The sequence below is a fragment of the Rhinatrema bivittatum genome, chromosome 3, assembly GCF_901001135.1.
Source record: "Rhinatrema bivittatum chromosome 3, aRhiBiv1.1, whole genome shotgun sequence".
Lineage (NCBI taxonomy): Eukaryota > Metazoa > Chordata > Amphibia > Gymnophiona > Rhinatrematidae > Rhinatrema > Rhinatrema bivittatum.
In genome coordinates this window covers 435,993,444-436,017,291 of record NC_042617.1, presented here as the reverse complement: position 1 = coordinate 436,017,291, position 23,848 = coordinate 435,993,444, and the positions used below count along the sequence as shown (strand labels likewise).

General features: G+C 49.3%; 1 protein-coding gene across 2 annotated transcripts in view; it reads left to right on the top strand.

Moving 5' to 3' along the window:
* LOC115087986 (ribonuclease H1-like) overlaps window positions 1-8,434 on the top strand; it is a 103,583-nt gene extending 95,149 nt beyond the window's left edge. The window contains exon 4 of one of the 2 annotated variants that reach the window (XM_029595797.1): window positions 7,988-8,434. In XM_029595797.1, the coding sequence (XP_029451657.1) occupies window positions 7,988-8,118 (131 nt within the window). In that variant the 3' untranslated portion in view covers window positions 8,119-8,434. The remainder of the gene's footprint in view (window positions 1-7,987) is intronic. The other variant, XM_029595796.1, reaches the window with a different exon arrangement.
* Window positions 8,435-23,848: the final 15,414 nt, after the last annotated feature.

Genomic DNA, 23,848 nt, shown 5'->3' with positions numbered 1-23,848 from the left:
ATCTCTATGGTCCACAAACACCATGAGCTCCGCAGCCACACTCTCAAATTTCGAAATTACAACTGCATCCGAAATTGAAGCAATCCTCAAAAAAATCAAACTAGCCATGCACCCAATTGATATCATGCCAACAAAAACACTCCTCTCCATTCCTACAAGGATTGCCCCTCCCATTTCTAACATTATCAACAAATCCATATCGTCTGGGGGTTTCCTACGCAACTCAAGCACGCAATAATAAAGCCTACTCTCAAAAAATCTGACCTGGATCCCTCAGAACCTGCCAACTATCGTCCAGTTTCGAACCTCCCTTTCTTGTCTAAAATCATAGAGAGTCATCAACAAGCAACTCACAGACTTTCTAGACGAAAATCGATTACTCTTCCCATCACAATATGGTTTCCGTAAGAACCATAGCACAGTAACTCTGCTAGTGTCCCTCTCAGATTCAATACTCAAAACCCTTGATTCTGGTCATTCTTACTTACTGGCTCTCCTGGACATTTCTTCTGCTTTTGACACTGTCAACCACAATACCCTCTTCTCTCTCCTGTCACAAATTGGCATCACAGGCACTGCCCTATGCTGGCTCCAATCTTTCCTGAAAGACAGGACATACAGTGTCAAGACGGGCTGCCATGTTTCGAAACCCAGAAAACTATCACAAGGTGTCCCACAAGGATCCTCTCTTTCATCTACACTGTTCAACATATACTTATCTCCTCTCTGTCAACTTCTGGTGAAACTGGATCTCCTTCATTTCATATACGCCGATGATGTACAGATCCTCATTCCCATCAACGATTCCCTCGCTAATGCTCTGAAAACTTGGGATACGGCTCTGGCTGAAATAAAAAAGCTGACAGCAAACACACAACAAAGTGGAATCGGTAAAATGGACTTTATTGACTCTTGCCTGCCCGACTCTGGCCGAGTTTCGGTATACAAGCTGCTTTAGGGGCTATTTCAAACAAATAAAAACATGTAAAAGACATACAAACATGTAAATTTGTATCAACAAATAAATTGTAATACAAACAGCATAAAAATATTAAATAATACAAAATAATTAAAACAAAATCAATAATGAACATATTGTAAAGGAGAATGAAAAAATAGACATGTATCTCAAATGTTTGTATGTATATATCACTATACATCAATGCTGTGAACCACATTTACAAAAGAGTGCACAAATACCATTGCAACACACTCATGAATATAATATAAGCAAAGGGAGTGTTTATGTATATCTTATAAATCTACCTTATGAGCGATCGTACATTAATTGTAGACCATAACATACAATGTGAAAAAAGTAAAACAAAAAACAAAAACAACAAAACAATGAAGAGGGGAACAACTTAATTACACTGAAAAAGTGAAAAAATGAAAAAATTTTTAATTTAAAAAAAAATAAAAAAGTGAAAAAATAATGTGATACCAAAAATAATAATAAAAAATAACGAATAAATAAATAGAGGATATGTGTGGCAATACTTTACTTTAAATATACCAATGTGAAATAAAGGAAACAATATTTGAAATATTCTATGGTACCTTTGAGTCACTTAGATTCAAATGAGCATGGACATCACATGTCCTGTGATCTCAAACAATCGAACAGCGAACTGACTAGAATAGAATAATATATTTTAAAAAATTTCATTTACAAATAAGTATCGCACTGAAATGCAATCTTTATGTTCTTTCAAAATGTTGTACCTTTCAACTGTTCATATTAGGCAAATCAGTATCATGTTTATTTAATGGAACCAAATATTTTCTTGTCAATCCTATCAACCAACGGATCCATATCATACATATCTTAAATAATCGCTCAAACTTTAAAAACTAGCGCCACAAGAAAAATGTTGTTACTCAGAACATTGAATTTAGGATACGGTGCTCATAACTAGTAAAATGAAACGCTTAAAAGACATATTAGATGAGCTCCGTTATAGTGAATACTATAAAGCACGTTGAGTTTACACATGGTTTCCATTGATTTTAGTGTTAGACGGCACTCATGCATTTTTTTATTATTCAGTTGCTATACATAACTGTGCCAAGCTGATTACCAGCCTATATATACTAATCCTAGAATCAAAACCGCTAAACACTATTTAAAATGGGATTATAAAAAAATATATAAAAATATACCAACTAAGAACAAAATATAAAGCAAAGTATAAAATCTCTAAATCTAAACGGGATCAACTTGTAGTGAATAACTGAAGCATTTATAGATGAGGAACCACCGCGTTCGCTCTATAGACGCTATACAGCATTTCTTGAAAATGCCATCTCGTTGTTTTAAATAAAACCAATCTTATAAAACTACTGCCACTGATAGCCATGTGTTATATTGAATATAGAATCACTAAAAATAAGCGGAATCATAGTGTCACCCGGTATTGTAAAAATTCTGCCGCTAAGAGCAATGTGTAATATTCAAAAAACAGACACTAAAAAACAGCGAAACCAACTTAAAATAACTGATTAAAACACAATGTGTTCTCAAGTATATTTACCATCCGTAGATACGGCACTCACGCATACACTTTGTAAACGCTGTACAGAATTGAGGACGCTGACGAACAACGTTACTTGTAGTGCCACCTCTACTTCGAAATCTCGCGATAGCAGCACATCTGTACTTAATCTAGTAAGCGCATGAAGGGCAATATTTTATTTAACCTCTCCTCTCACAAATTGGCATCACAGGCACTGCCCTATGCTGGCTCCAATCTTTCCTGAAAGACAGGACATACAGTGTCAAGACGGGCTGCCATGTTTCAAAACCCAGAAAACTATCACAAGGTGTCCCACAAGGATCCTCTCTTTCATCTACACTGTTCAACATATACCTATCTCCTCTCTGTCAACTTCTGGTGAAACTGGATCTCCTTCATTTCATATACGCCGATGATGTACAGATCCTCATTCCCATCAATGATTCCCTCGCTAATGCTCTGAAAACTTGGGATACGGCTCTGGCTGAAATAAAAAAGCTACTCACAGAAAACTTCCTAGCAATTAACACTACCAAGACAGAACTCCTCATCACACCACACAATAACATCTTCTCTAACACTACTCTACATTCACCTTCAGACTCTCCCCATTTGCAACAAGTCCGAAGCCTTGGCGTTATTATTGACAATCATTTCTCCTTAAAGAAATTCATCACGACCACAATCAAAAATGGTTTCTTTAAGCTACATACTCTAAAAAGAATTAAACCTCTTCTACATCCACATGACTTCCGGACAGTGTTACAAGCTACAATATTGCCGAAACTAGACTACTGTAACACCTTACTACTAGGTCTCCCTAAAAACACAATACAACCATTACAGATGCTACAAAATGCTGCAGCACGCCTACTCACTAATACTCGCCGCCATGAACACATCACACCAGCTCTCATGTTCCTGCACTGGCTTCCTGTAGCATCTAGGATTATATTCAAAGTACTCACACTCATTCATAAGTCGATCCATAACCAAGAGATGCAATGGTTCTCCAATCATTTTATTTTCCATACATCAAAGAGACCAATAAGAAATATCCACCAAGCTAAACTTGCCCCTTCTTCTCTTAAACACATCAAACACGTTGCCACAAGAGACCACTCTTTCACCATAGCCGGAACCAACATCTGGAACAAAATGCCCATGGACCTGCGTCTCGAACCCTGCCATAAATTCAAACAAAACCTCAAAACCTGGCTGTTTGAACAAGCTTATACGCTATGAACACCTCTTATTCTGAAATGCCGTTTACATGTTCCCTGTCTCCCTGGACCTATTCCTCTCCCCAATTTATTTTTCTCTGCTAATTTCTCCTTTTCACCCCCCCGTTTATGATTTTTGACTTGCCATTAACTAATGAAATATGACTCTCAACAGTTCAATTGCTTTTTGTTCTCAACTGGTTTCGTTATTGATTTATATTATGTTTTTGTTCTTAAATTGTTCTTAAATGATTCTTATGTCCACCTTAATTTCATATTGTCTGTAAAGCCTGTTGCTAATTTATTGTTTATTGTAAACCGAGGTGATGTTTTTCACGTGCCGCGGTATATAAAAAAATCACTAAATAAACAAGATGCTGTAAGTACTCCAGTTCGTCAACGCTCCTAAGGAGATTGTGGCAGTTTCCATCCACGACATCTTCAAGGACCTCCTCCTTTGGATGTGGGAGCACCAGATTTCTCTTTCCTGTCGATAGAAAAGCAGATGCCACTATTTGGTGCAGCAAGCCATGGGGTTTGAAACGTGTCACCTCCCCCACCAGTCAGTAGTGGTTGTCTGCCCTCAAAGCCAGGTGCTCCCATACTCACGCCTCTGCCCCTCTGGGGCGAGAACATAGGGAGCTCGATTCCTTCGGCCGTAAGGTCTTCCAGGGTGCCATGCTTATCGCCCGGATTGCTGTTTACCCAGTTGCACATGACTCAGTACAGCCAGACCCTATGGAAGAGAGTCCAGGATCTTGCGGGGACCTTACCACACCAGAAGCAGGAGGTGCTGTACACTATTGTCCTGCAAGGCTTCGAGGCTGGCAAGCACGAGGCGTGATCCGCCTACGATGTCTTTGAAACTGCAGCCGGTGTAGCTGCCATGGGTATCAGTACCCGTAGGATGTGGCCTGGCTCAGGGCTTCTGATCTCCACCTAGAGGTGCAGGAGAAACTTGCTGACCTCCCCTGCACAGGTGTCATTCTCTTTGGGGATAAGGTCCAGGATGCAATAGCGCAATTGAAGGACCACCATGACTCCCTTCAACAGCTTTCTGCTTGTGCTTCTGTTGCCCTTTCCTCGGCTGGGAAATCTTCCAGACCAGGATCTCTGAAGTCCTTCTACAGGGAGAAGAAGTATTATCCTCTGGCCTCCTGGGCTCACATGCTACGTGCTAGCTCCAGGGGTCGCCTCTGCCAGCAGGGAGTGCCCAGGCTCCAGCCAGCCCCCCAGCAAGCCCTGGCTATGGGCTTTTGACTAGTGGCGAGGGAAAATGAGACAGTTGAGTACACCCCCAGTAGGAGTCAAGCTTGTTGGCTTCACCCATAGCTGGGAGGATTTCACCTTGGACCGATGGGTCCTTACCATAATACATCAGGAGTATCGTTTCAAATTCCGACAGCTCCCAAGGACCTCTCCATGTCCACCCAGCAGGTCATAATTCAAATGGAACTCTCTGCCCTTCTCGCTACAGGGTCCATCTCAGCACTGTGAGTGCATACCATTGAGCTGTCGCTGGCATACTAATATCTGCAGCCTTTAGTAGATTGCTTTGAGGGGCCTGCTCCAGCTGAAGCCCCCTCTTCAGTCTCATGTTGCATCTTGGGACCTCCACATTGTCCTGGTGTGTCTCGTGTCATCCCTTTGATCCGCTGTGTTCCTCCACGAAGCTCCTCACCTGAGAAATTATATTTTGGTGGCAGTTACTTCGGCTCGTAGGATCTGTGAGCTTCAGGCCTTGGTTATGTATCCACTATACACAAGGTTTTTTCACGATTGTGTGGTCTTGCGTACGCACCCTAAGTTTCTGCCTAAGGTTGTGACTGATTTCCACCTTAAATCAGTCCATCGTTTTCTCACCACCTTTCATAGGCCTCATTCCCACATGGGGGAAACAAGCTCTTCGTTCCCTGGACTGCAAGAGGGGCTTGGCTTTCTATTAGATCGCACACACAGTCATAGGCGGTCCATTCAGCTCTTTGTGTCCTTCGATACAAATCGGTTGGGAATAGTGGGTAAACAGACCTTATCCAACTGGCTGGCGGATTTCATCATCTTCTGCTATGCGCAAGCTGGCCTTCTGCTGGCTGGCAGATTTTAAAGCTCACTCTGAGCAGGCCATGGTGATGTCAGTGGCTCATCTGTCCCTGTCATCAAAATTTGCCGGGCCACCACATGGAGTTCTCTTCACAGTTTGTGGCCCACTACTGCTTGGACAAGGATGGGCATCAGGACAGTGCCTTTGGTCCTGCGCAATCTGTTCCAGACCTGAAACCTGTTCTTTCGACCTAGTACCCCTGCTGGGAGCCAGACAGTCCCCTGCCAACCAACAGCACCGCAGTTGTGCCCATTGGCACCTTGTTCGGTAACTGTTGGTCTCTTCTAACAGGGAAAAAGCCTGGAGCTTGGTACACCCCCACTTGTGAGGATTACCATCCTGCTTGTCCTAGGAGAAAGTGCTGTTGCTTACCTGTAACATGTTCTCCTAGGATAGCAGGATGTTAGAACTCAGGAATCCCGCCCGTCTCCCCGTGGAGTTGGGTTCTCCCTCTGGTTTATTTTATTTTTTCGCTCATATTTTTTCAACGTTATGAGACTGAAGGCGGGGGGGGGGGGACGGGGACGGGACCTTGCATGGACCCACAGATGGTAGTGTGCTGGTCAAAGCTTCTAGAAATTTTGACAAAAGTTTTCCGAGCCGGGGTCTATCGGATGATGTCACCCACTTGTGAGGACTAACATCCTGCTGTCCTAGGAGAACACCTGTTACAGATAAGCAACTGTGCTATCTATTACGATCCTAACCGACGGAACATAGCAGAGTGCATTGTGTACTTCTATGTGCTAGCAAGCCTACAAATTAGAGAGCATCAAGGTTCATCAAGTTAGAGCTATGGCTGCATTTGCAGCTCATCTGAGTCCGACCTTTTGAAGTCATCTGCAAAGCTGCAACATGGTCATCAGTATACTATTTTGTGACCCTTTACTGTCTGAGGCAATCTCTGAATGACTTTTTTTGTGTAGCCTGTTCACCTAGTAGTCTACTCTCCACGGTGGGGTATGGGTTACTTTTTCAGTAAATGCTGTGCTCCAACCCTCAGCTTCTAACTCTCCATAGGTCATGGGTAATTCAGCCCTGCTTGTTGACAGAGAGAGCTAGTTTATTTACTTGAAAACATGTTCTCCATAGTCAGCAGGATGATTAGCCATGCTAAATAGCTGCCTGCCTTGCTAGAATTAGCTCTAAAATCGATTCAGGGAACTCTCAAGGCAGCACCGTGTAGTAATTCCTGCACATGCTCAGAGCAAAAGCTCTACAACCTGAAAGGGTGTCCATTTGGTGCTGCCAAATGACATCACACGTCATGGCTGATTCATCCTGCTGTCTACGGAGAACACCATTTACAGTAAGCAAACTTGCTTTCTAAGGTACAGCTCTGTAGTTTCTTTGGCAGCTCAGGATAGATTCTATGATAATTAAATTCTGAAACACATTTGCAAATGTTTACATCTTTAATATTACATTATGAAAATAAAGTAGATGTCCAACCTTGCTTGTGTCTATATAATATATTTTTATTGGGTGAGGCTAAAAAAGAACTTAAAATTGTGGTACAGGGAAGAGATTGAGGGTGAGAGGACTGGCATTGAGGAGAGGGAGGAGGACCAGGAATGGGGTGAAGAGAAGGCTAGGGAACTGAGGATGGTGAGAAGACAGGATTGGGGAAGATAATGGGAGACTTTAGAAATCTGGGATGAGGAAGAGGGGAGGGAAATTTTTGGATCAGGGATTGGAGTTGGGGTTCCAGAATCTGGGGAGCAAGGAGAAGTAGGAAAGGAGGTTTCAGAATTAGGGAAATAGAATCCAAGATCAAGGGAGAGAGAATCTGATTTGCAATGTTGGGGAGAAGGGAAGTGTCCCTAACCTTTCTGTCCCTTGCGTCCCCATCCCTTCTAACCTATAAAATCTGGCTTTTACGCACACATGCCTCTGTGCCAATCTCTCTTCTTCAGTACAAGCAAAGCCTACCCCCTCCCCATTCCCTGCTCCCTATTCTTGCACTTATGCCTCCATTTGATCACTACTGCTTCCTGCAGTGATCCCTCTGATTCCTCCAGCAGTGAACTGTGTCCTCTCTCCCACTACAATGATCCCTCCCCCTGGCAGAGAGAAAACTTTTCTGCCTTGCAGTGAGATCTGGAGCACTGTACATTGACCCTCTGGGTTTTTTTTTTTCTTTGCAGAAGCATGTACCTGCAACCCGGCTACCCAGGAAATGAAGCAGCTGATAGACAGGCTAGGGCAGGAGCTCGAAAATGAAGCCATAGCATTTTCTTCACAACTGCAATGCTCTCCTTATAATGCAGACAGTTGATTGTTAAACATGATTGTTGTTTTCATTAGAGATACATAAATCTGGTTCTTGGTTTTATATTGCTGTAGACTTTAAAATGTTAAAATACGGCCTATTTTGTGGTAGTCTGTTCTTTTATAAAACTATTCATCAAGTTGTGAAAATTAAGGTTAAATATCTTAATTGATAGGAATTTTACAAGCATGTTTAAACATCTTAAATTTGCAGTTTCATTTGTGGATTCTTTTATGCGCAGTGCCTTTGGGAATTCTATAGCTGTTGCCTAGATATTGGTTGGAAATGTTCATTTAAAAATAAATATCTTTTTGAAATATGGTATCTGTCTTTTGTATAAAAGGGTATTTCTGCATTTTAATTTGTTTATAGCACAATTATAAATACGCAACTTCCAACAATAGAGAAAAAAGGAATAACCAGGGTCCCCAGTTTATTGCGGCATATTTTAAGGTTCTGTGGCAAGTGTTAGACAATTGAGGCAACTGTCAAATTTGCATAATGATTCATAACTCTGACAATGTAAAAACAGGAACATTTTTTATTGAAAACATTCACTTTGTTTTTAAATACAGTTCCCTGTACGTACCAGGATCAGTCCAGACTGCTGGGTTATGCCTCCCGTCCAGCAGATGGAGTCAGAGAGAAACTGAAAAGGCACCACTCATATACCCTGGTGCGCCCCCTGCGATCCTTCAGTATATCTCTGACTCCAGCAGATGAGAGAGCATAACCTGCGGTCCTGATCTCCTGTAAATTGGGAGGGGGTTTTCCCTATCAGGTTTGACTTAAGATTTTCTGAGGAATCCTGTGACTGGATCAATTTAATTACAGACCTAGTTTAACACTGTTAATAGGAGCAGTAGCAGGCAAGGCAGGGCACTGCCCTACAGCCTTTTCCCGGAGTTTCTCTCTGCCCTGCCCAGTGAGAGGAGGGGAGAATTAATCGGTGGGCCGGTCACTCTCCCTCTCCGCCTCCTGAGAAGTTTAATTCCTCAGAGAAGTTAGTCAGATGGGTATGCTACACCCTCTGCAGGCTCCATTGTATAATTGAATTGTGAGGTTTTTTCATAGCTGCCGGTAGCAGCGCTATACACGTTTAAAAAAAAAAAAAAAAAAAAAGAGGTAATTTTTTAATTTATTTTTTACTCTGCCTGCCTTACTCACTGTGGTCTCCGGAAGGGGTGGCTTGTCACCCGGCCCCTTTTCGCGCCGTTCTTTCTTCTTTAAAAAAAAAAAAAAATGCCCAGAGGGTCAGTTTGTGCTGCATGTAGGGAGCCGGGCCGCCGGCTCTCCCGCGAGGGCCTTTGCTCCCGGTGCCTTCCCGGGGGTGAGGGCTCCTCGCGGGGGCCAGCCGTGGCCGGGAGCTCTCCCTCACCGTGTCTTGGGGCTCGGGCAGCGTCGGGCAAAACGCGGCAGTTCTCGCTGCCGGTACCAGGGGCGGCGGCCATTTTAGAAAATTTGGCGGCCATTTTAGAAGGGCCTGATTGCGATGCCGTTTTGTCGGAGGAGGGAGAGGACCTCCCACCGCTGTCCCCACCGGACCTTAGCCCCCACAGACCCCGCGGTTTATCGGGGCTTCTGGATTTGCCACCTATGGGAGCCAAGGGAGGTTCTTTAAAAAGACCTCATCCATTTACCTCACAATTTGTTCTTTTGCTCCATAAGGCCTATATGGAGGCCGAAGCTGAATGGGAGCAGGGTGCTCCTGCCCCAGATAAACGTGGCAAAAATTTCTACTAACTTGGGAGGGGATCCAAATCCAGACCCTCCTCCTCCTCCTAAACCTTTACGGCATATAGCTCCTGACCCTATTTCACCGGACCCACCCGTTCCGGATTCTGGTACGGAGGTGGGGGGTACGGACCCAGCGGACCCAGTTGAAGGGGGACAATCCTTTCATTCTTCGGTTATTTCATAAAGAAGAATTAGATCCCTTGATCATTCATGTTCTTCAAGAACTAAGAATTCCGGTACCCCAGGTTGAAACGAATTCCCAGCCAGGGGATTTTGAGTTAGACGGGCTTCGCACACCCTCACATGCTTTTCCTTTTCACAATAAACTGTTTCAGCTTGTATCCAAGGAATGGGATAATCCGGAGGCTACTCTGAGAGTCAGCCGCGCTATGGATAAGCTTTACCCACTCCCTGCTGATTCTTTGGAGCTCCTTAGGGTGCCAAAGGTGGATTCGGCGGTCACTGCCATGGCAAAACATACCACCATCCCCGTAACTGGGGGTACGGCCCTTAAGGATCTTCAAGATCGGAAGTTGGAGATGTTGCTTAAGCGAATCTTTGAGGTTTCAGCATTGGGAGTACGGGCGGCCGTTTGCAGTTGTATGGTACAAAGGGCTACCCTTCGCTGGGTACAACAGATGTTGACATCTCAGGATCTGCCTCCGGGGGAAGCTGAGCAAGCAAACCGCATAGAATCCGCGGTGGCCTACGCCGCAGATGCCTTCTATGATCTCCTCCGCACGTCGGCACGGTCTATGTCTTCAGCAGTGTCGGCACGGCGGTTACTCTGGCTGCGTCACTGGGCAGCAGACTCTTCCTCCAAGGCCCAACTCGGTTCCTTTCCTTTTCGGGGCAAACTATTATTTGGCACAGAGTTAGAAGACCTTATTCGATCTTTGGGGGAGAATAAGGTGTTCAAGTTGCCAGAGGACAAGCCGAGATTTTTCGTACTTCGGGTACCTTTCGCGGGCGATTTCGCGGGCAGCGCCGTTTTCGATCGGGGAGGGGTTCCTCTTACGCTTCAAGACAGCCGTCTACGCGTTCCCAAGCATGGACTCCTTCCTTTCGTGGTAGAAGGCCAGCCCGCGCAGGGGCGTCTCATTCCTTCGCCACCTCTAAGGCGGCTCAATGAAGGGACGCAGGTCCATTCCTCCGTCCCGGAGGTCGGAGGACAACTCTCTTACTTTCGGGAGGAATGGGCCGCAATTACCACCGACCAATGGGTCCTCGACATTATAACTCACGGATACGCCATAGATTTTGCACGGCCCCTGCGCGATTTGTTCCTTATCTCTCCCAGCGGTTCTCTAGTAAAACAACAGCGGATTGCTCAAACCCTGCAGCGGTTGCAGGCGCTGGGAGCCATAGTGCCAGTACCGCCCGCCGAACAACGCACAGGCCGTTATTCCATCTATTTCATCGTTCCCAAAAAGGAAGGCACATTCCGCCCTATTCTGGATCTCAAGCGGGTCAACAAGGCATTGCGCATTCCGCGGTTTCGGATGGAAACCCTGCGTTCAGTCATCGCTGCGGTCCACAAAGGAGAGTATTTGGCTTCCTTAGATCTCACAGAGGCTTACTTGCACATAGGAATACAAGAGTTCCATCAACGATTTCTCCGCTTTATGGTCCTGGGATCTCATTTCCAGTTCTGTGCCCTTCCGTTCGGGCTGGTGACCGCTCCGAGAGTATTCACCAAGGTAATGGTGGTGGTGGCAGCGAGCCTCCGGAGGGACGGAGTATTGGTCCACCCGTATTTGGACGATTGGCTCATTCGGGCAAAATCGCGTCGTCTCTGCGAGGCCGCAATTCAGACAGTACTCCACCGACTACACTCCTTGGGTTGGGTAGTCAATTATCCCAAGAGCCAACTGATTCCCTCCCAGAATTTGGAATTTCTGGGCGCCTCGTTCGATACAAGAGTGAGAAAAGTTTTCCTGCCGCAGGCAAGGATGGAGCGTCTGATGGCGCACGTTCGTCGTCTCCTAGCCCTTCCCTTGCCAGTGGTATGGGATTATTTACAGGTTCTTGGTTATATGGCGTCCACCCTGGATTTGGTTCCGTGGTCTTTTGCGCATATGCGGCCGCTACAGAGGGCGCTTCTGTCGCATTGGGATCCCAAATCAGAGGAGTTTCAGATACCTTTGCCACTCCTACACCCAGCAAGGACCAGTCTGCAATGGTGGTTGGATCCGGTCCACTTGCTCCAAGGCATCGATTTGGAACCACCCCAATGGATCATTGTCACGACCGATGCCAGTCTGACGGGGTGGGGAGCAGTCTGTCAGTCTCAGTCCGCTCAGGGACGTTGGACGCTTTCTCAGGCCAAGTGGTCTATCAATCGTTTGGAAACCAGGGTGGTTCGCCTAGCGTTACAGCACTTCCTGCCTTTGATTCGGAACAGAGCGGTTCGGGTTTTGTCCGACAATGCAACCACGGTGGCGTATATAAATCGGCAAGGCGGTACAAGGAGTCTTCCGGTAGCAACCGAAGCCAGCCAACTGATGGATTGGGCAGAGGAGCACCTGTCTCGGATTGCTGCGTCACACATCGCCGGAGTCGACAACATTCAAGCAGACTATCTCAGCCGGCAGCGATTAGATCCGGGAGAGTGGGAACTATCTCCCGAGGCACTCAGACTCATCTGTCACCGGTGGGGGACCCCCCGGTTGCACCTCATGGCGACTCGTTCGAATGCCAAGGCAGCTCGCTTCTTCAGTCGCAGAAGGGAACACGGGTCGGAAGGCGTGGACGCGCTAGTTCTTCCCTGGCCCGCGCAAGTTCTTCTGTACGTGTTTCCACCGTGGCCATTGGTGGGAAAAATATTGCGTCGGATCGAATCCCACGCAGGACCCGTCGTTCTGGTAGCTCCGGAGTGGCCAAGGAGGCCATGGTTCGCCGACCTCATCAACCTAGCGGTGGACGGCCCCTTGCGTCTCGGTCATCTGCCTCGTCTCCTACGGCAGGGTCCAGTATTTTTCGACCAGGCCGATCGCTTTTGTCTAGCGGCTTGGCTTATGAGAGGCGGCAATTGAGAAAGAGGGGATATTCTGAGTCGGTCATTACTACTCTTCTACAGGCTCGGAAGCCCTCTACCTCGGTTGCTTATGTCAGGGTATGGAAAGTTTTTGACTCTTGGTGCCAGGGTTTGAAAGTGTTGTCGCGGCAGGCTACGGTCTCTCATATTCTGGCTTTTTTGCAAGAAGGTCTAAAGAAAGGTTTGTCCTATAATTCTCTTCGTGTGCAGGTGGCAGCCTTAGGCTGTTACCGCGGTAAACTTGACGGACTTTCCATTGCCATGCACCCGGACGTTGCATGATTTTTAAAAGGAGTTAAACATTTGCGACCTCCGGTACGCCCTATCTGTCCTTCTTGGAGTTTAAATTTGGTTCTCCGGGGTCTATGTACTTCTCCGTTTGAACCGCTGCGAAGGGCTACTCTCAAAGATCTCACTCTCAAAACAGTTTTTCTCGTCGCTATTTGTTCTGCTCGCAGAATCTCTGAACTTCAGGCGTTATCCTGTAGAGAACCTTTTCTCCGTATTTCTGATTCGGGGGTTTCTCTGCGTACCGTTCCTTCCTTTTTGCCTAAGGTAGTTTCCGCCTTTCACGTCAACCAGACTGTGGACCTACCGGCCTTTGCGGTGAACGGTGCTGAGATGTCTCGGCACCCGGAGCTTCACAGGTTGGATGTTCGGAGGACACTCTTACGGTACCTGGACATTACCAACCCTTTTCGGTTGTCTGATCATCTTTTTGTCTTGTGGAATGGTCCAAAGAAAGGCAATAAAGCTTCCAAGGCTACTATAGCCCGCTGGTTGAAGGAGGCGATTGTTTCTACTTACATTTCTCAAGGTCGCGCCGTTCCGGACGGTCTTAAGGCTCATTCTCTGCGTTCCCAAGCGGCGTCTTGGGCTGAGAGTGGTTTTATTTCCTCTCAGGAAATTTGCCGGGCGGCTACTTGGAAGTCGTTGCACACTTTTGCTAGACATTACCGATTGGACGTCCGCGCTCCGCCGGTAGACTCGTTTGGCAGTGGTGTGCTTCGTGCGGGACTGTCAGGATCCCACCCCGTTTAGGGCAGCTTGGGTACTTCCCAGCAGTCTGGACTGATCCTGGTACGTACAGGGAAAGGAAAATTATGTTCTTACCTGATAATTTTCGTTCCTGTAGTACCAAGGATCAGTCCAGACGCCCGCCCATGTCAGTGCAGAGTCCCGCGTCTGTCGTGTTTCGTTTTCAGATTCCATTGTTTTTTCCGAGCACTTGTTCTATTTTTCATATGGTTATGTTTCATGGCTTTTGCCTGGTTTCCTCGTTTTCCACAGGTTCATATTTATCTTGATCTAGTCACAGAGTTTGCCATTGTTCCTAAATTCATACTGCTTTGTTATGGATTATACTGAAGGATCGCAGGGGGCGCACCAGGGTATATGAGTGGTGCCTTTTCAGTTTCTCTCTGACTCCATCTGCTGGACGGGAGGCATAACCCAGCAGTCTGGACTGATCCTTGGTACTACAGGAACGAAAATTATCAGGTAAGAACATAATTTTCCTTTTTAATTATGTACAAATACAAAAAATTTACCAAGTACAAAAATCACTAATTTATCATGTTAAGACATGTTCCCTGTACGTACCAGAATCAGTCCAGACTGCTGGGTTGTCTCCCTTCCAGCAGATGGAGTCAGAGAAAAAAAATGGAGTGCCACCTGCGCTTCTTCAGTATTTTCTCTGACTGTTGCAGATGAGGGTGACAGAGCCTGTGGTCCTGATCTGGGGGGGGTGGAGAATAGGGGGTTTTGATTTAAAATTTACCAGACAGCTTGTTCTTTCAGAAGCTTCTTTGGCTACATAGAGCTAATTTAAAAAAAAAAAAAAAAAAGTTTGTTACTTTTGTTCTGTGGCTGAAGATTGATAAGAGGATCCTCCCAAGTCACCTTGGTAGAGGTTCGGCTAGGGTGGGGGCACCCTGATAGCCGTTTTCCCAGAGCCCCACCGACTGGTAAGTGGGGAGATTCACTGGTGGACCGGTCCCTCTCCCCCTCACCCTGAGATGTCTGCATTCCTCGGGTGTACCCTACAGAGCTAGTGCTGCCAGGGATTTCCCCTGTTTGTCAGTGTTTAAAAAAAATAAAAAATCAGAAGTTTTAAATTCTTGCCGTGCAGGTTCCAGGGGCGCCAGATTGTTTGTGGCTTGCTGATCCTTACCTTGTGCCATGCTGCAGGGTGCCTCTTGCTCTGCTTGCAGGGAGCCGGTCCAGCGGCTCTCCCGCGATGGCCTCTGCACCAAATGTCTCCCCGGTGGTGAAGGACCGTCAGGGAGTGCCAGGGGAAGTCTGTCAGCACGTTCTCAAGAGGCGGATGCAGGTTTGCACTCCCAAGGTGCCCAGGCTGGGCCATCCCCGACCAGCACGGGAACGGCGGCCATTTTGCCTTCCCCACGAGGGGAGGAAGATTAGCTGCCGGCAGGGGGACAGGAGATCCCTCCTAGGCTGTCTCCTCCTAATTTGAGCCCTGTGCAACTGGCTGACCTAGGGCCTGCCTCTCCTCCCGATATGGCCCCTCCCCTGGGGGGGGCCTTAAAGAGACAGCAGTCCTTTTCTTCGAAGCTTGCTTCTAATGCACAAAGCCTCTTTAGAAGCGAAGGCAGAATTGCAGGAGGCGGTACCTCCACCAGTCAAGGTTCCCAGGCCATCGAGAGGATCGGATTACTCTAGGGGGCAGTCAGGCTAGACAGCTATTAATTCTTTGGGATCTTCAGCTCCAAATCCTCCGGGTCTTAGGTCGCAGGATCTCCTCTGGAATGGAGATGGGGACGTTGATGGGTCCGCCCCAGTGGAGGGGGATGATCCCAGGGTCCTTGGGTTGTTTCAGAAGGAAGAGCTGGAGCATCTGATTCCCAAGGTTCTAGAGGAGCTGGATATTGAAGCACCGCAACCTAGCGCAGAGGTCACCAAAGGGGACCTGGTTCTCTCGGGACAAAGCTCCGAAGAAGGCCTTTCCGTTTCACCCGATGTTGATGCAGCTGGTGACCCGGGAGTGGGAGACCCCCGAGGCCAGCCCCCGGGTGGGACGTGCTATGGAAAAGCTCTACTGTTTACTGGACGATGCCTTGGCAGTCCTGAAGGTGCCCAAGGTGGACACGGCAGTCTCGGCTGTCACCAAACGTACAACCATCCCGGTGGCAGGGGCGACCACCCTTGAGGATCGGAAGCTGGAGGTCCTTCTTAAGCACATCTTTGAGGTTTCAGCCTTATGCATTCGGGCAGCAGTGTGCAGTAGCCTCATGCAATGGGTGACACTTAGATGGTTACAGCAGATGCTTACCACACAACAGTTGCCTCCGGCAGAAGCTGAACAAGCTGACAGCATGGAGGCGGCGGTGGCTTATGCGGCGGTGGCTTATATGATCTGCGGGCATCTTCGCGCAATATGGCTTCTGCGGTTTCAGCCAGAAGGCTTCTGTGGCTCCGCAACTGGTGGCCGATGTTTCCTCCAAGACTCAGTTGGGTAATCTGCCATTTAAGGGTAAATTCTTGTTTGGAGATGATCTAGAGGCCCTTATTAAGTCCCTAGACGAATAGTGTACAAGTTACCGGAGGATAAGCCTAGAACCTCTAGGACCTTTGGTTCGGCTTGCCCTAGGTTCAGGGCTCAGCACCGGTTTTGTCAGGGTAGGGCTTTCTCTTCCTCCTATATGTCCTGACAGCCGTTGCAGAGATCGCAGGCTTGGCCTTCTTTTCGAGGCTGCAGGTCTCCCCGGTACGTGGGTCCTCGGGGATCTTCCAGGGGTAAGTCTTTACAATCAGGCCAGAGCGCACTGTTAACCCGCGATTGGACGTGTGTTTTGGATGCGCTAGCTTTACCCCTTATTCAGTAAGGGGTAATAGCGCGTCAAACCTCCCCAAACCTAATAGCGCCCGCAACATGCAAATGCATGTTGATGGCCCTCTTAGGTATTCCCGCGCGATTCAGAAAGCAAAATGTGCAGCCAAGCCCCACATTTCTGCCGGCACCGGGAAAGTGCTTTTCTGTGCACTCTCCAACTTAATATCATGGCGATATTAAGTCAGAGGTCCCAAAAGTTAAAAAAAAAAAAAAAAAAAAAAAAAATTTAAATGGGCTCGCGGGTTGAAAACCGGACGCTCAATTTTGCCGGCGTCCGGTTTCCAAACCCGTGACTGTCAGCGGGCTCGAGAACCAAACACCAGCAAAATTGAGTGTCGGCTGTCAAACTCGCCGACAGCCGCCGCTCCTGTCCAAAAAGAGGCGCTAGGGACGCACTAGTGTCCCTAGCACCTCTTTTTACCGCCGGCCCTAATTTAAATATTTTAGTGTACTGTATTGTGCGCACAGGACACTGGCCTGTGTGCGCGCCAGGAGAGCAGGCGCTCTCCCTCGAACTTTACTGTATCGGCCTGTATGAAGGTGTGCTGGCCCACTCCTCGGTCCCGGTGATAGGCAGCAGTCTCTCTTGAGGAATGGGTCAAGGTTATGTCTGACCAGTGGGTGCTACGCTTATGCTTTCGATTTTGCTTACCCGCTACGAGATCTGTTTTTAATGTCGCCCTGTGGGTCTCAAGCGAAGCGAGCAGTGGTAACTCAAGACTGAATAGTCTGAAAGCTCTGGGGGCTATTGTCCCGGTCCCTCCAGAGGAGATAGGAACTGGCAGCTATTCCATGTATTTCGTGGTCCCCAAGAAGGAGAGGGCTCCTTCTGCCCGATTTTGGATTTCAAGTGAACAAGGCACTCCAGGTACCTCGTTTTTGCATGGTTTACCCTCATCTCAGTCATTGTGGCCGTCCACTCGGGCGAATTTTTGGCTTTTTAGACCTGACAGAGGCCTACCTTCACGTGGGGATCAACGCGTGGCATTGCCGATACCTCCAGTTCATGATTTTTGGGTGAGCATTACCAGTTCCAGGCCCTCCCATTCGGCCTGGGGACGGCTCCCCGCAAATTCACCAAGGTGGTGGTGGTGGTTGTAGCAGCAGCCCTATGGAGGGAGGAGATTTTAGTCCATCCCTACCTGGACGATTGGCTGATGAGGGCGAAGTCGGAGGAGCTGTGCAAAGCAGCGATTCAGTCAGTGCTCCGCCGACTACAATCTCTCGGGTGTATCGTCAATTACGCCAAGAGTCAGTTGATTCTGTCCCAGGTTCTGAACTTCCTTGGGGCTTGGTTCGATATGGCAATAGGCAAGGTCTTCCTCATGGAGGAGAGCGCATTCAATCAGGTCTCAGGCAGCATCCTGGGCGGAAAATCAATTTGTCTCGCCACAGGAGCTTTGCAGGGCAGCTACCTGCAAATCTTTACATACCTTTTGTGAGGCATTACCGTTTGGAAATCCGGGACCTGGATGTTGACTGCTTTGGCAGTAGTGTTCTTCGAGCGGGACTCTCCAGGTCCCACCCCATTTAAGGCAGCTTGGGTACATCCCAGCGGTCTGGACTGATCCTAGTACGTACAGGGAAAGGAAAATTTCCTAGCGTGTAGCCAGATGGACTCAGAACGAATGGGTATAGTATGCTTGTGCTAGCAGTTGGAGACGGATCTGACGTCAGCACGGGTATATATACCCCCACAGGAAGCGTAGCAACTCAGTAATTTCCGTCTCCAAAGCAGTTTGGAGAGCCTGCACGCTCGCTGAGCGTGTTTCCAATCTTTCTATTTTCTATTTTCTTCTTACTAAATTTCTACTGCAACTTCGAGCCCCGCACTCCTGCGGTGATACCCTTGGGGTCCCTCCCCCAGTTGAGTTTCCCGGGGTGATTTCCGCGATACCCCGGAGGTTTAAGACCTCGGTCCGGTGGCCGAATCGCGGCAGGGACGTAGCGCCTGGGCGAGGCTCGGGCGTGGCGAGCGAGGCGCCTCGGTCCCGGCGTGGACGAGGCAGGGGGTGCATATCCTCAAACGCGGCGGTGAAGGTACTTGCCCTCTCCCCCCGCAGCCGGAGACCGCCCGGGTTCCAGCCGGGAAGCGCCGAGGATCAGGTAAGGCGTACATCTCTTACTTTTGGTCTCCGAGGGACGAGGATCGGCGGCATGGCCTGTAGGCGGCATGCCGTGGAGGGTGCCATTTTGTTGGCCTTGTTCAGGTATTGAGCGCCCATGATAGGCGCCTGTCTATGACTAAGCGCATATTATATATATCATTGTGCGTATATTGCTGAGAGCATATTGCATACCATTGAGCGTGTATTGCTAACCGCATATTGCTGAGAGCATATTGGATATCATTGAGCGTATACTACTGCCGCATATTATTAAGTGCCTGTTGTATTCAGCGCCTGTTGTGTTACGTGTATATTGCTGCCGCATATCATTAAGCGCATATATTTCAATGGAACAGAACGCCTCAGCGTCTTCAGCGGGGGTGCCTCCTGCCTCCGGCATTAAAGCTCTCGGCCTCTGCTCCGCATGCCAGCTTAGAGCCACGCACAGTGAAGAGCCAGACTCCCTTTGTGCCCAATGTGAGGAGGCCGTGGGACCCTTGGGCCAGGACCAGTCGCAGCCACGGTTTGCTGACAGTTCCCTGGGGGCTACCCTGGATTTAGCGGGCAGTCTCGACCAACCTGGAATCCCGGGGAACCTAGTACCCCGGCGATTAGAGACCGCCTCCATTTCCTGGGTGGATCTTTTTAAGGGAATTCATGCTTTTGTCCAGATGCAAACAGCTTCCCGTCTGGGTCCTGCTGTTCCTGCTGCGGCTCCAGCGGATCCTGTTCCTGGACCTTCACGCCCTTATCGTGGGCAGGATCTCCCGCCTCCAGACAGTCCGGTGCAGATGGACCCTGAAGTTTCACCGGACGAGTCCGAACCCCTGGACGAGGGGGAACTTCCCTCAGGGATTGAGCCATACAGAACCATGAGGCGGTTCTTCCCTAAAGAGGATCTCTCCGACCTGGTATCTCAATGCCTGGCGGAGTTGGATATTACAGGTCCCAGCGCTACAGTACCCTCTGCAGAATTGGTCAGCCGATGCTCCTTCGAAGACACGCCTCACCAGAATGCCCTTTAAGGGCTCTTTCCTGTTTGGCAGCGACCTTGATAGACTAGCCAGCACATGGGGCGCCTCTCCAATACCTCGACTGCCGGAAGATCGGTTCAGAAGGAACCAGCGCGCCTTTCCAAGGCCCTCCAGGGGTAGAAGCTCCCAGCGCTTCACTCCCTATAGGAGCCGCTACCAGGCACCTCGTCCTCAGGCCAGGAGTCAGTCCTTTCGGACCAAGCAGCGCAAAAGGGGAGCCGGCCCGGGTTCCGGTCCCGGCCGCGCCTCCCAATGAGAATCCGCCGATTCATCTGGGGGACGGAGCCATAGGGGGCAGGTTAACCCTCTTCTACCCCAGATGGGTCGAGATTATGTCGGACCAGTGGGTCCTCGCCATCATCCGAGAGGGGTATTATCTGGACTTTCATCATCTCCCTCCGGACAAGTTTGTGGAATCTTCATGTCCCATACACAAGAAGGCGGCAGTGGAAGCTACCCTGGCGAGGCTCCTGTCCTTGAAAGCCATCATCCCAGTACCTGCATTGGAAGTGAATTCTGGACACTATTCTATTTATTTCATGGTACCCAAGAAAGGGGGGGCACCTTTCGGCCCGTACTGGACCTCAAGACAGTCAATCGATACTTAAGGGTCCCGAGGTTTCGCATGGAAACTCTGCGCTCAGTCAAGACCGCAGTACAGCCAGGAGAATTCCTCACGGCCTTAGACTTGTCAGAAGCCTACCTGCATATCCCGATCCATCAGGATCATCAGCGCTACCTACGCTTCAAGGTTCTGGGACGCCACTTCCAATTCCGGGCTCTGCCCTTCGGGTTAGCCACGTCACCGCGGACCTTCACCAAGGTGGTCGTAGTGGTAGCAGCGGCACTCAGACGGGAAGGAATCCTTGTCCATCCCTACCTAGACGATTGGCTGATCAGGGCGAAATCACGAGAGGAGAGCCATCGGGCAACCAACAGAGTGATCGTCCTGGAAAGCTTGGGCTGGGTAGTCAACCTCAGCAAGAGTTGCCTACAGCCTTCCCAGTCACTGGAATACCTGGGAGTCCAGTTCGACACCCAGGCAGACACAGTCAGTCTCACTACCAAGAGAAGGTTAAAACTTCAGACGCGTCTCCGGTACTTGATGGGAGCCAGTCGGCCCATAGCTTGGGATTATCTGCAGGTGCTCGGCCTCATGGCATCCACCCTGGAAGTGGTACCCTGGGCAAGGGCCCATATGAGACCTCTACAACGCTCCCTGCTCTCTCGATGGAGCCCCCGCTTCCGGAATTACTCCATGCATCTACCACTACCAGCTAGAGTACGGACTCAGCTACGGTGGTGGTTGCAGCCCAACCACATGAGCAGGGGCTCGGAGATGTCCTCCCCCACGTGGACTCTGCTCACCACGGATGCCAGCCTGAGCGGCTGGGGAGCACACTGAGAAGAACTCACCGCACAAGGGCGGTGGAACAGAGAAGAGTCAGCGTGGAACATCAACCGCCTAGAGGCCCGGGCAGTCCGATTGGCATGCCTACGATTTGCTCACAGACTGAAGAACAGAGCAGTCAGAGTGATGTCCGACAACGCCACCATGGTGGCAATCATCAACCGTCAGGGCAGAACCAGAAGCCAACAGGTATGTCTGGAGATAGCCCCGCTGATGGCTTGGGCAGAGGCGAATCTCCAGGACATCTCCGCCGTCCACATTGCCGGGAAGGACAACACCGCGGCAGACTTCCTCAGCAGAGAAAGCCTAGATCCGGGAGAGTGGCAGCTGTCACCCACAGCCTTCCAGATGATTGTAGATCACTGGGGAATTCCGGACATGGACTTACTAGCGGACAAGTCCAATGCTCAAGTACCCAGATACTTCAGCCGCAAGCGCGATCCGTTCTCTCACGGAATCGACGCCCTGGTTCAGCCATGGCCTCCAGGGACTCTGCTATATGCCTTTCCTCCGTGGCCTCTGCTGGGAGCCATCATCCACAAGATTCAGAAACACTGGGGCCTAGTTCTTCTAGTGGCACCAGACTGGCAAAGAAGCCCCTGGTACGCGAACATGAGAAGACTACTGGCAGGGGAGCCCCTTCCCCTGCCTCCTCTCCGGGACCTTCTACGTCAAGGTCCCATCCTCCACGAGGATCCGACTCACTTATCTCTTACGGTCTGGCCATTGAGAGGGCTAGACTGAAGAAAAGAGGCTACTCGGAGCCCGTGATAGATACACTCCTCCGAGCTCGCAAGTTTTCCACATCCCTCACCTACGTAAGGATCTGGAGAGTATTTGAAGCATGGTGCGACACTCATGGCACCAACCCACATGCGACCACAATTTGTTTTAGATTTCCTGCAGGATGGGCTTCAGAAGGGTCTCTCCCTCAGCTCCATCAAGGTTCAGGTGGCTGCGCTGTCTTGCTACGGGCCCAGGAGGGACGGCAAGACTATTGCCAAGCACCCAGATGTTTCTCGCTTCCTGAAAGGAGTCGAGCACATACGTCCGCCACTGAAGTGGCCAGTGCCTCTGTGGTACCTCAACCTTGTTTTGGATTTCCTCGCGGGATCCACCTTCAGACCCCTTCGGGGCTTGTTTCTCCGTTCTCTAACTTTGAAGGTGGTATTCTTGCTGGCAGTCTGTTCAGCACGCCGCATCTCGGAGCTACAAGCACTGTCCTGCCGTGATCCCTTTCTCAGGATCACCCCGGAGGCTATCCATCTTTGCACGGTTCCCTCCTTTCTACCTAAAGTGGTTTCACAGTTTCATCTTAACCAAACCATATCCTTGCCTACCACGGTGGGTTTGAAGAAAACTGAAGAAGGGCGTTTGTTACACCATCTCGACATTGGCAGATTGCTGCCCAGATATTTGGAAGTGACACAAGAAATACGAAAGACGGACCATCTGTTCGTCCTGCACAGTGGGAAAAGACAAGGTGAAGCGGCCTCTCTGCCCACCATCGCCCGCTGGATTAAAGAAATTATCAGATCAGCTTACGTAGAGGCCGGGAAGTCTCCGCCTCTACAGGTCAAGGCTCATTCTACCAGAGCACAAGCGGCATCCTGGGCAGAATCCAGGATACTGTCACCTGCAGAAATATGCAAAGCGGCGACGTGGTCCTCCCTCCATACCTTCTCCAGGTTCTACCGTCTGGATGTCCAGGCCAGGGAGGACACAGCATTCACGAGGGCAGTCCTACACGGTCCTCAGGCAGCCTCCCGCCCAGGCTGGGAGTAAAGCTTTTGTACATCCCATTCGTTCTGAGTCCATCTGGCTACATGCCAGGAAATGTTGAGATTACTTACCTGATAATCTCCTTTTCCTTAGTGTAGACAGATGGACTCAGCATCCCGTCCAGCTGCCTGTGTACAATGGTTTCACCGATTCAAGGTAAGCCATGTCATCTGTTTACATGAGTGTCCCCTTTGCCAGGTGTTGACACCTTCCGGTTGGGAATGCTGGCGGTCTCCAGCTACTATCAATCGGTCAGGGGAATCCTGTTTTACTATTTCACTGAGCATCAGTACACACACATCCATAACAGCTTTTGCAAGGAAGATTACGGAGTTGCTACGCTTCCTGTGGGGGTATATATACCTGTGCTGACATCACATCCGTCTCCAACTGCTAGCACGAGCATACTATACCCATTCGTTCTGAGTCCATCTGTCTACACCAGGGGTCGGGAACCCATGGCTCGCGAGCCAGATATGGCTCTATTGAGGGCTTCATCTGGCTCGCAGACAAGTGTCGCCATACTTCGCGGTTCCCCGCTGACCCAGCTGCTCCCCGGTCCTCTGCCGCCCGGGCTTAAAATGCTGTCAGCCCGGGCGGAACGCGGCAGGACAGCTGAAGTCAGCGGCACCGGCGTGCTCTCTTCTCCTCCCCCCCCCCTGCGGCCCGGAAGAGGAAGTGGAGAGCATCGGGTGCCTGCGCGGGAAGAAGAGACCACACTAGCGTGGTCTCTTCTTCCGCGCAGGCACCCGATGCTCACCACTTCCTCTTCCG